This window comes from Grus americana, chromosome 11, assembly GCF_028858705.1.
Source record: "Grus americana isolate bGruAme1 chromosome 11, bGruAme1.mat, whole genome shotgun sequence".
Classification (NCBI taxonomy): Eukaryota; Metazoa; Chordata; class Aves; order Gruiformes; family Gruidae; genus Grus; species Grus americana.
The window spans coordinates 13,931,645-13,949,239 of record NC_072862.1 but is presented as its reverse complement, the minus strand read 5'-3'; the positions used below and the strand labels follow the sequence as shown (position 1 = coordinate 13,949,239).

General features: G+C 55.2%; 1 protein-coding gene across 7 annotated transcripts in view; it reads left to right on the top strand.

Moving 5' to 3' along the window:
- The first annotated feature begins 9,234 nt into the window (after positions 1 to 9,234).
- The window catches only part of NCKIPSD (NCK interacting protein with SH3 domain), a 54,021-nt gene continuing 45,660 nt past the window's right edge, over positions 9,235 to 17,595 (top strand). For 3 of the 7 annotated variants that reach the window (XM_054837978.1, XM_054837974.1, XM_054837971.1), the window contains exon 1: positions 9,235 to 9,469. In XM_054837978.1, coding sequence (XP_054693953.1) covers positions 9,299 to 9,469 — 171 coding nt within the window. In that variant the 5' untranslated portion in view covers positions 9,235 to 9,298. Of the gene's footprint in view, positions 9,470 to 10,772; positions 10,831 to 17,595 lie in introns of all 7 variants that reach the window. The other 4 variants (XM_054837975.1, XM_054837972.1, XM_054837976.1 and 1 more) reach the window with 3 other exon arrangements.

Genomic DNA, 17,595 nt, shown 5'->3' with positions numbered 1-17,595 from the left:
GTGAGGCTTCTGTTGTTGCTGGTGACTGAGGAAGAGGTGATCTTTCTGGTGGTGTCATGCAAAAGCCAGTAAGGCTTACCTGGCTTCTGAGACTGCGTGTGGAACAGCACATCTGTCCTGGGCCTCCTGTCAGCCATGAGCAACTCCAACAGCCACCGAGCCGGCCAGGGGCTGGAGCGCCAGCCCTTTGAGGAGAGGCCAAGGCAACAGGGCCTGCATGGACAGGGGAAAAGATGGCAGCAGGCTGGGTGAGAGACCTCCAGAGGTCCCTTCAGCCAGAATGATGTGACTTTGATAAGCGAGACCTTGTCTCTCAATCTCCCAACAACCTTTTTCCTGTTTCAGGATCTTATAAACTAGATCTCATGCTGTGTAACCCATTTCTAGAGAGCTACTGACACTTTTTTAATCTAAGCTGAGCCAAAACATGCGTAAAACTCCTACAGGATTAGCTGCAGTGGCAGTGACCGGGGAGAGCTACAGAGCCTGAAAGGTATCCTAAGCGGCTTAAAATCTTGCTTGGGACAAATGGATAGGAAGGAAGCATCAGAAAGTGAGAGGACAGTAACTGAAATAAAGATAACAGAGTAACTCCAAACCACTGGCTCTTCTTTCGAGAGGAACATTTGTTTATCTAACCATTTGTAGATAAATGATTTCTCCCCTTGTAAAGCACGTAAGTCACTGTGATAGTGTGAAAGAGAACTGGGTGTGGAAGTGCTGACGTAAGTGTGGGGATGCCATTGCTTGTTACAGTTGCCCGGGTTAAAGCAGCAAGTTAATGTAGAAATGGAGAGTTTGGGGAGCTGGGAGATGCTGGGATCATCTCCCCAGCCCATCCTTTGGCTTTCCACAGGTGTGTCGAACAGGTGGGATGTTACCGGAAGGCTGCGGATCTGCTGGTGGAATGTCACCCTCCTCCATCGGCTATAGCCCTGCGGCTTTAGTTGCAGCTTTAGTTTCATGTTCCCCGGCTGTTGCTATCAAGTTCTACTGATCAAAGTCTGTCTGTCCTGTGCTCTTTTGTACTTTTTGAACAGGTTTTTTTTTTTATCTTTGGTCTTACAACATTAGTTTGTGATTGCTTTTTTTTCCTTTCTTCCATAGTGTTCGGGCACAAACTGATGTTGGTATTAAATAGGTATTTTTACATCTTGCAGCCACCTTGCTATTTTATGTCTGCACGTGTGCAACTTCCTCGTGAGGTAGGTTTGTCCATCCTTACCTTGCTGTTTATTGCTGCTTCATGAGTCTGTGGTGCAGGGTGTAGCTGACATGAGCTGCTCCCGGCACTGGCTGTAAAAAGCCTTGGGCAGGAGGATGGGGCTGTTTAAGCTTGGCACTTTCGATTGCAAAATGCTTCAGGCTGCAATCAGCCAGGTTTCCAGCTTGCTGTCCCTGAGATGTGCCGCGTGTGAGTCAGTGTGCCCGGAACACAGAGGGGCCGCGGCTGCAACGTGAGGTTTCCTTTTCGGTTTTGCTTAGGATGTGATGCCCTCTGCTAATGAGCTAATGACGAGCCTCTTGGCAGGCCCCACGGCTGCTGATCACTGGCGCTGCGTATGAGTAAGCCTGCCTGTGCAGATTCATCTGATACACAGTTTGACTTTGTAGCCTGAAATTAGCAGGGATAAAGTCCTCTAATGTACTTGTGTTACGTAGGAACTCTGGAGGGAATTCATAAAATCCGATGAGAACAATCGCATTTGCTCTGATGCAAGCTGCCTCCAGAACAAGTCCTCTTTGTTTGGCTGCCTGCGGCCAGGGCCCTGGGTACAGGCAGGGAGCTGCCCTCTCAGTAATGCTGCCAGCAATGTAAGCTTGGGTCTAGACCTGGTCTAAGACCAGTGCTGTGTCAGCAGCCAGACCTGGAGCACTTGGAGCTGAATAGATTAGGAGGATAATAAAACTCCTGGTGGAATGGGTGCTGCTGTAGGAAGGCAGAAGGACAAACCTTGAGCCCTGGCCTGTGCTGCTAAAATCCTTTTCCGCATATTGTCTGAGGATTAGCAGAGGCTGTGCCAGCGCCACAAAGCAACAACAAGGTGGTTGGGAGCTTCCTGGGCCTGCAGCAGTGGGCGGGGGGGAGTGGGGCAGAGATGACCTTTTTTCTTAGTTGCTTTTAAAGCTGCAAGAGCAAAATGTCAGGAGGAAAAATCTCCCTCCCTTGCACCTTGATCTAAACCGCAGGCATCCTGGCCCAGACCATGTCCTCGAGGGTTAAAGAGGGGGTGACCCAGAAGGCAAGTTCCTCTGAATGACATATTATCTTGCAAAGTTCAAGAGCAGGTTTGTTTTCCTTCCATGCTGTTCTGCACAAATTCCTCCGAGCAGTTCCTTGTGTTTGTGGAAAGGCAATTGCGTAACTGCCAGCCTGAGACATGCTGGGCTGGGAGTGGGGCTCCTGCTGCCCCTCAGCCCTGCACCTGGGCTGCCCGGAGGACAGGGCTGCTCAGAGCAGGTTATGGGTCTAGGGGGTGGTTCCCGAGGGGCCCAGGGGTTGCCTGCCTGTCAAGACATGGCAGAGCATGGAGTGATGGAATAACGGGAGAGCAGCAGCCGGGCTGGGGAAGAGACTTGGGGGGTTTTCTGTTCCCCTTTTTCCTCCATCGGTGCCAGGCTGCTGCTGGCAGATGGTGCTAGGCTGACAGGGGAGGCAGATGCTCTGGGGACATCCCTCCTGGGCAGGGCTGACAGCGGGATGGCGATGAAGCAGCCTGGCCTCTGTGCCCCTGTGAGAAACCCTCCAGCAGGCTCTGGGCTGTGCATGCCATGGGAACTGGTGCTTCTGCAGAAACCGCTTTCCCCTCCGAGGACAAATCCTGCCCTTGCTGCACATGCTCCAAGCACAGCCCCTCACAGCTCTGGCCCTCTCTGGGCAGTAAGCTCCTGGCTGGGCACTGGCTGTGCCCCCAGCAGCACTGGGAAGGGGCAGCAGAGCTGGGTCCGTGCTCTGTCCTGGGTAGAGGCACCTCCGAGGGGCAGCCCCACAGTCGGGCGGGGAGCTGGGGCAGTCTGCAGGGATGTCTTGCTCTGTGGTCACTGCAGCCTCTGCTCTGTGGAGGACGATGCTGAGCGCACGTCTGCCTTCCCTGCAGTTCCCCTGTGTCTGGTCCCCTCCCTGGCCACTGCTTCCTGATGCTCGGAGAGGACCCACCTTTTCCTGTCAGCTCAGCCTGAACAAGACCATCACCGTGCTGTCCAGGGCGGCTGTGATGTGCTGGGCCTGACCCTGCACCGGGAGCTTTGCAGGGGCTGGGCGAGCAGCAGCACATGTTCCAGCCTGGCTGGACCTGAGCACCCTCAGCCCTGCTTCCCCAGCGCCTCCCCTGTGTGCTGCTGCACTGGCCCTGGGCTTACGGGGAGCTCGCCTTATGTAAATAGGTCACTTCTAGCCCAAAACTGGGGTGGCTGCTGGGAATCACTACGGGTCAGCTGGCCAGAGATGAAACACATTCCTGTGGCTGGTGCCAGCTCCTCCGGTGAATTGAGCTCTGCTTTGATGGCAAGGTGCTGAGGACGGGGACAGGGGGCTGAGCGGGGTTCTGTGGACCTGCCAAGGCCTTTTGGCAGGTGGTTTCCCGGCACTGGGGTTGGGCAGGGCAGAAGCAAGAAGAGGCAAAGGACAGCCCATGGTCCCTCTCCAGAGGAGCGGTCATGTCCATTATCATGCTGTCCCCATCGTGTGATGCTGCCTCTTGAGTAGCCACTGAACTTCTTCCCCTGAGCTGGGTCCCTGCCAGCGGGGAGAGACACATAAATGGCTTTTGTGGAGCAAGAGCAAAATACTTCCTCATGGCCGGGCAGCAGCACCCCTGCAGGGCAGCAGCCCAATGTCACTGTGACCCCTGTCCAAGGGAGAGCGGTCTGCCCTGCTCACCCCACGGCCCTGGGGCTGCAAAGTGCTCAGCCCCAGCAAGACACAGACACATCCTCCTGCCCCGAGCCTTGCTGGGGACACAGTGGCTCCCAGTGCACAGAGGCAGAGGCACCCTGTGCCCTTGTGGCTCTGTGGTGCCCGCTGCCCCAGGGATGGCGGGTGCTGCGTGTAGCTGAGCAGCTGTGTCTTTGCTGTTTCTAACGGTGCTGGGTTCAAGTCTGTGTAACTGTACACTAATAAAACTGAGGTTAAGCTGTTTTTATGGTGATGCCATAATGGGAATGAGGGCATCTATCCCACACATGGGTCCATCCCTGGTGCGAGGAGACGAGGGTCCTGTGCTGCCACTTGGCCAGCTGCCAGCAGTGCTGCAGCCTGGAGCCACGCAGGGCAGGGCAGAGAGGACTGGGAATGGCTTGTGTTCCCAGCTGGGAGCTGCCAGGGGCGAAGCTGCCTTCCCTGAATTGTATGGAAATGAGGTTTGGCTAAGGGGCATCCCGCAGCCGCCTCTAGTCCAGCCTTTGCTTGCAGCCTGCGACTCGGCCACCTGCACGAGGGCAGAGCAAACCCCAGCGGGGCACCCAGCATCAGCCCCCGCCATGCTGAGCACCCTGATCCCCCGGCAGGGATCCCCACCTCGGCACCCCCTGCCTGCCCACCGGGGCCTGCTGCACTCACCCACCTGCCCAGGGCAACGCCTCAGGCGAGGGGTGCAAGCAGGGACGAGCGAGGGTCCTTGCCCCCCTACCCCATGGACAGTGTGGGCAGCAAAGGGCAACGTTGGCAGGCAGCCTCACGTGATGCAGGCTGGTGTCTGCCATGCTAGGCTGCCAGCTCTGGATGGGGCCACGGGCTCTATCTTCCTTTCTTGGATTTGCACCATAGCAATGTCCCCACCGGCCTAGGGTGGGGGTCCACGGGCTGCGCTAGCCCCACAGGGTGTTTTCAATGTCTCTTTGAAAGGGAAGCACTCTGGTTTCGCTACCAAGCACCTTACCCCAGGTCCCCCCCGCTCTCTCTCACCATGCAAATGCCTTCTGCCTGCCCCCAGGTTTTACACCGCAGGTAAGACGTTTGGCTGCTGAGCTGATGGCAGAAAAAGCATTATTCCCCTGAGACAGCCGTTCTCACAACGTGGCATTGCAGCCTCCAGAGCTGCCCTGGGCCCCTGGGCAGGGGCTGTCCTGTGGCTGCTGGCCATGCCAGCACGCAGGCCGACGAGGGGCTCGCCAGGTCAGGACGTGAGCGGAGAGCTTCACAAAGAACAGGGCACTGCTGTGCAAAGCCAAAGAGCTTGTTTTCTTGAAGCAGAGCTGCTGGGTGGGCCGGGCTGTGTGCTGCTCGTCTTGCAACCTGCGGTGCCTCAATCCTTCCTGCCGCATCCCCCCCAGTCCCCCCCGCCGCCATCCCTCAACTCTCCTGACCTTCTGTCTTCTTCGTTTCCAGGAAGCGCAGCTGTTGGCAGCGGCTGGCCGCTCCTTCCTCCCGGCTGCAGGAGGAGCCGGGGCCCCCGCCAGCCCCACTGCGGGCTTTGTGCAGGATGAATTGTGCAAGGAGCCCTGCGGATGCCCTGGCCCTGCGGGCAGGCGGAGCAGAGCGGGTCCCAGAGCCACCCACCACCCGGACAGCTTCGGCTCCTCCACGCTTTGGGCTCCAGAAGGGCTGGTGTTTTCAGGCTCGACACAGAGCATCATGTCCCTGGCAAGAGGCGGCAGTGGGGTTTGCTCCTGCCTGGCAGAGCACCCTTCCCTGCTGCTGGCAGCCAGCGTTTGTTTTGGGGCTTCTCCTGTGAGGGAGCAGATGTAGCTGGAGGGGCGAGATCCCCTGTAAGCGATGCTGGTGTGTGCATGGTGCAGGCTGGATGTGGGGGCCATGCTCCTGGCCATGAGCTGCTCTGGCTTGCTCAGGACCATGCACATGGCACGGGGTGCAGAGCTGCCCAAACCTGTCCCCACCTTCCATGTGTGTGCCCGGCTCCCTGTCTCAGGAGCAGGGACGTGGGCACATCCTGCACATCAGCCACCCTGGCACAGCTGCCCAACCCCGTGCAGCACCCAGCTGCCATGTGTGCCGCAGCCCGGGCCGGCCCGGCCGTGGGGGACCAGGCAGAGCGCAGCCCCGTGCCTCGCGCGGCTCACCCTCCTGCTCCGCTGCGGAGGTGCCTCTGGTCCGTGGCAGCCCTGGCAGCTCTCCCACCTGCAAACCTTCCCGAGAGGACGTGGCCGGACCAGCTTCCAGCAGAGCTGTGGGAGCTGCCGACAACATCCCTGGAGCAGGCAGGGGCACGTGGCACTGCCTGCTGAGGGGCTGAGGCTGCTCCCACCCTGCCTGTTGTGCCATGGGATTGCAGGAGTGGGAGACGGCTGCCCCTCCTGCCCGTAACGCAGGCAGGGCACCATCCCCTCCCCAGTTGGCCCCGCTCCACTCAGCAGGGTGGCAGGGCTGATGCTGGTGGGGGGAATCTCAAGACATACAGTTGGAGGGTCCCATCTACGGCCTTTTAATGAGGTTTTCCAGGAGGGCGGGCTGCCAGGACATCGAGAAATAAGGGCATGCCCAAGAAACATCCCAGTGCTTCCCTGTCCCGCTCATGGACACCCCTAGTCCCTGTGGGATGCGCTGACGGCGTTGTCCCCAGAGCCGTGGGCCTGGGGTCCCTGCAGCACCTCCCTCCCCGTATGACTTTTCGCCCAGAGAGGGCTGGCGGGAGTACAATAGTATTTGTATACCTAAAAGTAGAACGATTGATCCCGCTGCTGTTTTGCAATGTGTTGACGACCAGGCGGTGCAGAATTATATAAGTGTTCGTGGAGCTGGCAAGTTTGTGTTTGAATCATATGAGTGCTGTTGTGCAACGCTTCCCCTCCGCGGCCCCGGAAGAAAGTGGATGTGTGGGGGATGCCGGTGCTTCGGCAGAGGCTGCCGTGCACACACACCAAACCTTTCAAGTGCTTGTGGTGATCCTGGTCCTCGCAGCTCTGAGGGCGAGGGATGCAAGCGTTATTATCTGAGGTCTCAAGTTCGGCTTTAAAAGGCACCTGCAAATGACGCAGTGATATCCTTGCTCGTTACCCTCCCTGTCCAAGATAAATCACCTGGCACTTGCAATTTGGAGCTGATTCCTCAGCAGCAGGGATCTGTCCTGGGCTCCCAACGCCCTCGGAGGCTCTTTGCCCTCGGTGCATCGTACCCGGGTGCAGGACGGTTTGCAGGAGCCCTTGCAGAGGAAATCCGGGCCCCCTCCCGGCCACCGGCTGGCAGAGCCGGCACACTGTGCGGAGCGGAGGGAGAGGCCGGGGTGCTGCCACTGTGTGTGTGGGAGGTGGGTGCCTGCATCCCCCTCAGCTGCCTTTGCCTTTCGGCACAGCCTGTGCTGCCAACTTTATGGAAATAAAGCGCCATGACCCCAGTGAAAACAGGAGCTGGGCTCGTGCCAGGGAGCACCCGGGACTCACCTGGAGCGGGGACATGGCTGCGAGCAGACCCTGAGGCAGGGCAAACGCTGCAGCCAAAACTGGGGCAGGCTGCGGCGCCAGAGGCAGGGGATGGGCAGGACGCCTCGGGCTCCAGGTAATACCAAGAGTAATAACCCACAAGCGGGAAGGTTTGCCCTCCCTGGCTGCCCACCATCACGCCGTGACCTGCTGGGCATCTGGAAAGGATCATGACCAGGCACAAAGCCCAGACCCTTAAAGGCTCCTGAAGGATTCAGCCCCAGCTGCATCCCACAGTTCCCATTCAAAGCGCCCCATCACCTTTCCAGCCTGAATGTGCCCAGTGTCAGCTCACCGCGGCGATTCCCATTACGCCGCCTGCAGCAGGGGTACCTAGGCAACCGCTCACTCCTGGTCCATCCTCCATCCTCACCGCCATAACCAGGCTCAGCCAGAATTACCTAACCGGCAGTGCTGGGAAAACCGGGGGGGGCCGTGCTAGGAGCAGGCAGGGGGCTGTGGCAGCCGCAAGCCTGGCTTTTATTGTATAACTGCTGGCCAGATTTGATTGTTGATAGTTTCTGGATAAATTAAACTCCCCTGGTGCTGGGGTGTGTGTGTGGGGGGGTGTCTGTGGACCATTCCATCTCTGCATCCCTGCATCCTCGTATCCAGGTGGGATGGCAGGGGTGGGCAGGACAGGCGAGGGGCACCTCTGGGGTGGGCTTGGCTGCAGGAGCACATGTACCTGCTGTAACCAGATCCCCCCCTCCTCGCTGCCGTCAGCCCCATGCAGGGCTCTCAGGCCTGCAAATTCCTCTTGTCCCTAGGGGAGCATGGAGAAAGCCATGCAGGGCTGCCACCCACCTCCCCAGGGCAGCAGGAGGGGCTCGGAGCCCTGGCAAGCGCAGCCAGGGCCTGGGGGGAGCTGCTGATGTCTGGGAGGGGGAGCAGGGGTCTTGGGCCGCTTGGGGTGGTGGCCCAAAACATTGTTCTCCTAGAGTGGGGCATCAAGGCGTAGCGATGCACAGAGCCGGCGGTGGCTGTGTCCTCTCTGAGAGCTCCTGGCCTGGTGGCCACTGCACCCACGTCCCCATGGCCACACGCCAGGTCACCATGTCCGCCGCAGGGCGCAGTGTGGGACCAGGCGCCTGCTCTGGCTGTGCCCTATTTCCACGCTGCAGGGGGAGCGGGGCACGGCCATTCTCTGCAGGAGGTGGGACTGTCCCTGGGGACCTCACCCAGGGTGAAGCCCCCCGTATGCCAGGAGCAGAGTGTGGTGCCAGGGAGGGGGCTCACTGACACACGGGACTTGGAGGTTTTACTGGCACTGGTTGGTTCTGGGGGGTACCCGGCTGGGCTGGGAGGAGTTTGGGGTGAGGAAGTGATGCGTTCACTTGCGGTCATGGACATGGTGGTTAGATGGGCCGGCGCAGGGGCGGGCGATGGGTGATGGACCCCAGGGGCCGGCAGTGACCCAGGCAAAGATGTGATGGGGACACACACACCCCAGGACACAAACGGGCCGGTGCTGGGGAGGCATCAGCGCCTAAGGATCCTGCCGACGGCCGTCCCGGGGCTCCATCCCGGGGCTCTCCATCCCGGGGCTCCATCCCGGGCCAGGCCTCCCCCCCGCCGCCGCCGCTGCCCCCGCCGGTGCTCCGCGAGCGGCTGCTGCCCCCTGCCGCGCGACACCCGCACGCCCGGGCGGCGGCGGGGGGGCGGGGCGCACCGGGGGGGCGGGGCGCACCGGGGGGGCGGGGCGCACCGGGGGGCGGGGCGGGGCCGCTCTGCCGGGACGGCCGGAGGCGGTGGGAGCGGCGCCGCCGCGCCGCCAGGGGGCGGTACGGTGCGGTGCTCTGCGGGGGCGTGGCGCGGCGGTGACGTACGGGGGTGTGGCGGCGGCGGGGGCGTGGCGGCGGGGGCGGGGCGTGCCGGGCCGAGCCGGGCCGCGGCGGTTGGAGGTGCCGGTGCCGCCGCCGCCATGTACCGGGCCCTGTACAGTTTCCGCTCGGCAGAGCCCAACTCGCTGCCCTTCGCCGCCGGGGAGACGTTCCTGCTGCTGGAGCGCAGCAACCAGCACTGGTGGCTCGTCACCCGCGCCGGCTCCGGCGAGACGGGCTACGCGCCGGCCTCCTACCTCCAGCGGCTGCAGGTGGGCCGGGCCGGGCGGGCCGCGGGGCCTGGACCGGCAGCGTGCGGGCTGGCGGGGAGGCGGCTGTGCCGGCTGTCGTGTGCACCGCTGGGGGCTGGGGGTCGCGGGGGCACCTCTTCCCTCCGCCACCTCACAGGCGGGCAGCGGGGCTTTCCTGCTAAAGCCCGGCCCCAGTCTGGGTTTGTGCTGGGGTGGGTGGTGGAGGAGCAGCTGGGTGGGCTGGAGCAGCCCAGTGCGCTGCCTTGGCTCCGCACGGTCCCTGCTCTGGTGCTTCTGGGAGCTGCTGGCCTCGGTGGGGAGAAGTGGGGTGTGTGGTTCTTGTGGACGTGGTCACCCGCTGCAGCGGGGTCCAGCCCACAGGAGCCTTTTGGGACATCGTGTTCCTGGTGGGGGTGAGAACTGGGAGATTAAAAGGAGGCAGGAGACATCTTCTCTGGGCGTCATGTTTGGAGATAAGGTCCAGGGAGCTCTGCAGGTCAGGGACAAAACGAAGCTCGGCAGCCTCATCCGAAGGCAGCGGGCTAGGTAAGGGTTCCCTGGGCACTGAGTCGCAGGTTAGGAGCTATGGGGCTGGAGGGCTGGCTTCCCTCCTGCAGAAGTGTGAGAGGAAAACGCCTAGGTGATGCCCTGGGGAGATAGTGAGGGGCATCCTCTTCCCAGGAGCATACATGATGACTCGATAACTCTGGAATCTGCCAACTGGCCGCCCCAGTTGGTGTAAGTAAGCAGTACTTGTGTGGCCATCTCTGTGTTAGCTGTTCAGCCGTGGGGTTTCTGCTTGCACAGCACCCCAACACCGTGAGGGCAGTGGCAGGGGGGTGATTGTCCTCCTCCTTCCACCCACACACCACCAGGAGAAGCCACAGCAGCTGCCTGTGATGACAGTAATTACAGCAAAGTGGGTGATACTGGTAATTACAGAAAGTCCAAGTGGGCTGCTGTGGCTGTAACTGGGGTCGGGGAGGGGAGGGAGGGCTCCTTTCGGCTGCCGCAGCTGTGGGTGTGAGCCCTGTGCCCATGCAGGTGTCATGGGAGAGAGGTTGCTTATGGCTCGTGCAGCGCAGGGGGCTGTTTAGTGGAGGCTTCTGAGGGACAACATGTCTTCTGAAATTAAAATAGGCATTTCATAGAAGGCTAGTTCATGGGGTTTTTATACTTCGGGGTCTGAGGGGGTAGCTGTGGGAACTGCATGCTGACAACTCTTTGCATCACTGAATGGGTAACTGCATACGAACGCACGTGAATGTTACAAATGGGCCTTTTAATGTCTGGCTGAAAGTGGTGACAAACCCCTTTATTTCAGTGTGCTGCTGATGCTCCTTCAGATGACATTGAATTTCTGATTAGCAGTAACTCAGCCTGTAAGTAAGTGTGGGTGTGCACTTCACAGAACATTTAGTGAGATGAGCGTTACCTGGGGAGTGTGTATGTGTGTTAGGGCAATGCCGGGGCTCTCTGCCGGCTGCTTGGTTCAGGAGCCAGCCTCCCTGCAAGGCTGGAGCTCTTCTGCAGCCTGGCAGAATGGCCTGACAAGAGAGGGAACATCTTGTGTATCAATAAGCCCTTAAGCTATTTACAGGAGCCATTTAGTTACCAAGCAAAGACCTTATTAAACTACTAGATTCTAAAACCCCATGGTGGCATAGCTCCAGGCTGCTGCTCATGAGTTTCCCCTCTGCAGTCGCCTGCTTCATTTGCTTGTGTGGCATGACGTCTTCTTGCTGCCATGGGTGTGGGAGCCTTCTCCCAGGCTGCTTTCTGGAGCAGCCTTCCTGCTTCTCTCTACCTCAGTCATACCAGTTTCAAAATCTTCCAGAAAAATAATTTCTTTTCTGACTTTACATTTCTCAGGTTATATTTTGCTACAGCCTTAAGACAGCTTGCAGCCTGTCAGGCTGACTGCTCACAGTCCACTGGTAATGCACTAATATTAAAGCAGCATTGCTGGTGACTTTGTGAGTGCTCTCCTCTAGTTCAGATGTAACTTTCCCAAATGCTCTTAGACCTGGTAGCAGGAAACAGAAGATCCCTTCCTGCATCCGCTCATCTTTTTTTGGCCATTAAATTTCCGGCACCAGAACTTGCCTGATGATGCATGAGGCAGCAGGATCTAATTTGCTGCTCTGCAGCTGCAGTAATGCTCTGTGTCTGTGACTTTCTGCTGTTGCATCCTGCCAGCTCCAAAGAGCTGATCTGAAGTAAAAAATCTGCTTTTATTCATGGGAGAAGACATCTGCTCGCTGAAGGCTTGCTTGGGACCGTGTGGCGAATGTCCAGGATGAGAGTGCAAACAATTTGCCACCCAGTCTCAATTTAATAAGGGCACTGAGACTAATTAGTGACAGCGATTTGGGTGACAATTAATGCTGCCCCAACCACAACTGGGGAAAAAAAAGCATGGCTAATGATTAGTTCTAGTGTGTTTAGCAGGGAGAGAGAGTGGCCAACAGGAGTCACCATTGTAAAGGTAAGGCTTGGGCTTCGTTAGCAGTGCAGTCAGGTTCCAGGTGAGCAATAGGCTGCACAACAGTTGAAGCCAACAGCAGCAAATCTCCTGAAAGCCCCTTGCAGCAGGCTGCTGAGAGGATGCTCATGGGAGAGGCTCGGGCTGCTGTTGCTGCTGCCATCCGCTATTAGGAGCATTAGCGTTCTTCTGAGCTCTTCTCTATTTTCATTTGGTTTTGCTCAGCTTTCATAGATGGGGGAAATTCATACCTTAGCTTCTCTAGAGGAAAAAAAATATTCCCATTTATTATTTAAAGCTTATTCTTGGCTGATGCCTTTTTGTTGCAAATATGGCAGAATTTTTTACTGAAATCCTTGTGGCTCAGTGTTGCTATTAAAAGAGGGTTAGGTGGGGAGGGAACCCAACCAACAAATCCTTCTTAGAAACACGTAATGCCTCTAAGAAACAAATTAGGACCAAGCCAGGGCACCAGAAGGTGCAGATGATGTGAAGTTAATTTGGGTCAATTAGAAATGCTCAACTTCAGCTGACATTCCTGCTGATTTTACTCTTCTGACTTCCCTTTTAGCTCCGTTGTGGGTTATTAAGAGTCATTTCAAGTCGAGTGCCATTCTGGGGATAGAAGCTGAAGCATTTGAGCAGCAAGAGGGAAGGATCGAGCCATGTGCTGCTGAACAGGGGCAGCTCGTGAACCGCAAGCAGAGTGAGCTGCTTGCCAAGATGCCGGCCTCTCACCCGGCTGACCCCCAGCCCTGCACACGCACAGCGGAGATCTCGAGCGGTGATGCTGGCAGGCACAGTGATAGCGAGCAAAGCCGTAACAAACTCAGGGGGCTGACAGGTGCTGCTGCCGAGACAAGTGAGAACACGTACCCAGTGTTGCGCTGGCCGGTAACATCACATAGGATAATTGCCTCCAGCTATTGACAGAGCAAGAGACAAATGCTAATATCTAATGCCAGGCAAACACTGCTGCAGCAAAGCTGTCGGCAGGAGTGCTGTGGCTTCTGATTGAACGGAAAGGTGCCTGTCGGCACAAGGTTGGTCTTTTGTCTCCAGCTGCGTGCTGATGCTTAAGCAATGTATGAGTGGCAGAAAAATGTGGAGGTTAAACTGGAGCTTAGGGTGTCCTCTGGAGTCAGTCACTCCAGAAAGCAGGCCTTTCAAAGCTTTATGTGCAGCTGTAAAAGATTCAATTTAGAAAGCTTCCTTAGGAGCAGGAGGTTCACTTGGCACCAGGAAGGGACAAATGCTGAGTCTAGCAAATAATAAGGGTCCTTCCTTTGGGTTAAATAGCCTGTATGTTGCTATCGTTATGAGGGAATGTGTGATTTTGTAACAGGAGTCTGGAGTTATTCCAGGTTCGGCTGAAGGCTTCAGACTGTACCACAGCAGCACAGGGAGCGTGAAGTGAGCTGTTGTCCTTGAGAATGCCAAACTACGTGTGACGCTTGGCCTGCCAGGAAGGCTTGTTTGCTCTGCTCCCAGCGGTGCAGGAGCCAGGCAGGGACTGGCCCCGGTGGTCTGCTGCTCGCTTTGGGACCCACGTACAGGAGCAGCAGTCTGCTCCAGCTCTCATCACTGGTCTTGCCTCATTTCTTGTCTGTACTGATCCAGGCAGTATTCTCCATCAATGGAAGTGTTAATAGTACGTGTCGAGGAGGGGAATGGCAGCTGTAAAATGCTGTATTGATAAATGTCGGGGGTGCAAAAATAAGTGTTAAGTTGCAGGGGAACCCACTTGGTGAAGTGGGAATGGTTTAGCATGCTGACTTCTGCACTAAAGAGGCAAATCAGCTGCTCAGCTTTGTTAAGCTGTTAGGAAACAGCTTTGAAGTTACTATTAATAGCCTTTTCAAAATGACTTGAAATTTATTTGGAATAACTGAAAAATTGTTTGAAATGTGGGTTTAGATTCTCTGTTCAACTGAGCCCTTCTCTGGTCTGCCACACTTTCGTGTTGCACCTCTGGAGGAGCAAGAAGGGGGGTGTCTGGGTGGGAAGGTGCTGATGGCCAAGAAGCTTTGGACCCTCTGTTGAGAAAACAGACCCAGCCAAGAGCATAATGGGCATTTTGAGGATGCCTTGGATTGCTATTTGCTGTATCTTTTTCCACAAGAGTAAACAGGCATGTGATAAAAATAAAGAGACTCCTTCATGCAGCCTAGCAACAACTTAAAAATTCTCCTGCAGCCTGAGCAGATGCACAGCGCCAGGATACAGGTAGTCCTAGCTGAGCAGGTACAGGAATGGTGTTTCATCTCCCAAGCTGCAAAGAGAAGAGAGTTCTCTGCAAAGGAGTGAATCTCTGTTTGCAGGAAACCTCTTCATCCCAGCTCAGGCTGTAGCATTGACAGTGGTTCAGGATTGGAGGCGTGTCGTGCAGAGTGAGGTAGTGTAGGAGCTGCTTTCCTTGCAGACCGGGGCACGCCAGGGCTCAAAGCACGGGTCTAACAGCTCGCGGCTGCTCCTTGAGCTTGATCCCACATCCTGCGCCCAGCCCCACGGTCCAGCATTCCCCTGCGCTGTTGGCCCCCCTCTCAATTCAGTTCACTGGCATGCTAGAAAAATCTTTGTTTCTAATCTGGTTGCTTTTCTGCCAGGATAGCAAATGCCTTGGTTTGGTGACGGAGCAGCATGCGCTGTGGCTGGTGCCAGCGTAGGGCTGTTGGGGAAGCAGCAAGCTGTGGTAGCTCAGGAACTGTCAAACCTTTCACGCTAGTGTGGAGACAATGATGGTTGTGGAGCATGGAGTTGGTTGTACGGTGTCAATCAAACGATCAGATGCTCTGAGAGCAAATCCCCAGTCACTGGAAATGGAGCTTTGGCAATTATGCTTTGCTGTAAGAGCTTCTCTGTCTACATAAAATCCAGCTTTAAACTCAGTGCTCCTGACCCCTGGCAGAGTTCCTCTCGTTGCTCCTGAACACAAGATGATGATCGTGCAGACTGTTGTACAGACCATCTCTTGCGCTGGAGCCTGCATCGTTATTTGTCATTTGCTGCAGATTTGATGGAGCTTACAATGGGCGTGAGAGCTTAATCGCAATACTTGCACAGATCCTGAATAAGCGCTTAGGCTAAAAATAAAGTTTTATTTTGGAGAATAAGCAGCTGGTAGCGCTTTGCAGCTGAGGCTGCGTTTCTTGACACATGCAAGAAGCTGAAAGAATGAAGCATTTTTCTCTGGGCTGTCGCAGTAACAGAGCTGCTATCATGTCAGAGCTGCTAATGCTTTGAGATGAAGTTTTATTCTTGAGACTAAATCACAGTTAGTGGAATTATAGACATTTGTAATTACTGTAGCTAAAGACTTGACATTTTAGCCAGAAGTTCTGCAATCTTTCATGGTTCAGAATGATTAAAGTAGAAATACATTAATGATCTCTAGCCTCTATTTTTGCTTGGCTGGGAAGATACGTTCTTCTCACTTTTACTCTGATTAAAAATAATTAGGCTTTTTGATATGAGATAAAAGTTGCCTTTGTGACCCGGACGCCCACATATGAGCGATATTGGAGGTCTGAGCTTATCGCTCCTGCAGCTGCGTAATGGCTGAGCATGGGTGGGGTGGCACTGGTGGATGCTTGGGCGGTCCTGGGGGGTTTGCTTGGGCTGGCAATGCTAAGCCTGTTTCAGGGTTGAACATCATGAAGGCTGTCTTGGTTAGAAGTGAACAAGTAGTAGGGAGATGTCTGAGAGCCCACGTCTGCTCCTGAACGATGTGGCTGTGGCTCTGTCCGCCTTGGAGGAAGGGCGATGTGAAGGAGCAGACTAGCAAGAAGAAATGTGCCATTTTCTTCTAGGCCTTTGGAGAGGCACTTGCCCGGAGCCAGTGGACAGAATCTGGTTTTCAGCCTCCCTGTGGAGTTGCAGTGTCTGCCAGGTCATTTGCACCCGTGCTTCCTAGCACTGGTCTTGCCATGAGCATTTCACTGTGGTGCACAGGTGACACCCGCTGTTTCCTTGCAATTTTACTGATCAAATTTGTGATTTTTTTTTTGGGCTGCCTGCTGTATGGTTTAAGCGCTTTTCATCAGGAGGAGAGGGCTGGACTTCCTTCCCTGGTTTTCATCTGGAAGATGATCAACTTCTCGTTGCAAAAGGAAGAACTGCCAGTTTTGAACTAGGAGCATCTGTTCAAAATAGCTGGCAAGATGCTGATGCTGGAGGACAGCAAACAGACACCCTTCTCGCCCCATTTGCAGGAAAAAGTCTTTAGTAATGACTGAATTGCGTATATTTGTTGTGCAAGGTGCTTCTGTGATTCACATATGGGGATCTGGATTCTGTTCAAATCTGCAACCAGCTTGCAATGCGACTCCATGCAAGTGGCTTTCTTCGCCAGACCTTGCTTCCCCGCCTGTAAGTGAGGATACGGGCAAGAGGCCACCCAGGAGGGTTGTGGCTCACCTGAATTTCTCATTAATATTGAAATTCAGTTGCTGCAAATTTAAGCTGATCAACACTGCTGTCAGCTCATGGGAAAGTAAGTTGTTGATGACTGCCCAGCAGAGTAGGTATGTCCCTCTAAAATAACAGTGCTAACATCAAGTCAAGCTGGTGGATGTGCTACGCAACAGATATGCTGAATGGTGTCCCACCTTCAGCCATTGCTGTCTTCTGATGTTTCAGAAGATCAGTCTTGTGCCATCCTCACCTTGAGCAGGGCACCAACAGCTCAGCCTCAACTGCACTTTTTGAGCCGAAGGGGATTAGCAGATGTCTTCAAACGTGATGTTTGAACATCTCTGGCTTGCTGAGCTGCACCTGCTCTGTGCTTGCAATTGTGTACCTCTTCTCATGATCCCATTCTTGCATGTCCTTGCAGGATTGCCAGCATCCCATCAGGTGAACTCTTAACAAAAAGCAGGATGAGAGATTGTATTGAAACCAATAAACCAGAAAGTTTATGGAAATTGGTTATTTTTTTGTGATTGTTGCTCTGTGTGAAGTACAGAGGGAACAAGGCTCTGAAGGGCCGGGAAAAGGAATTCATATTGGTTGTCCTTGGAGAAAAATGTGCTGATGTTAGTGATGATGGGAAAACAACGTGAAGAACTCTCCTTGCAAGAGAAGAGTAACCTCTGTGCTCAGAGTAGACTGTACACAAAAAGCAGACTATATTGTGGACCTAAGAAGATCCCTTGCAAGGTCTGGGGCATATTAATGCCTGTGGGGAAAGGTCAAATCCCATGGTGTAAAATGCGTATTTACATCTGTCAGTGGCTGAAGCATGGAAAACAGCTGAACCTGCCTGTTGGGGCTGTTCTTAGGAGAGCTCTGGTTCTGGAACAGAAGGCAGCCTTCTCTTTTTTTTTCTCTTCCCTGACTTGTATAGCTCAGATGTACATAAACACAAACAGAATTTTTAAGAGCATCCAGGCTTCACTCCCTCATGAAGGATTTAAACTTTGTCATTCCCAGCCAGGATTATGTATTCAGCATATGAGCTGTCAGTCTGGGCGCTGGAAAAAAGATAAATTCCAGAAGGGGGTTATAAGCAGGGAAGTATAGGCAGCCTTAGCATGCAACTATAGCATTAGATAGTCTGCAAGAAAATTAGACTTCACAGATGCTGATATCCTACGTGGTCAATGCTATAACCAAAATTTTACAGACTACAGATTCTAATAGAGCTCTGTGTGCGGAGGTTTTT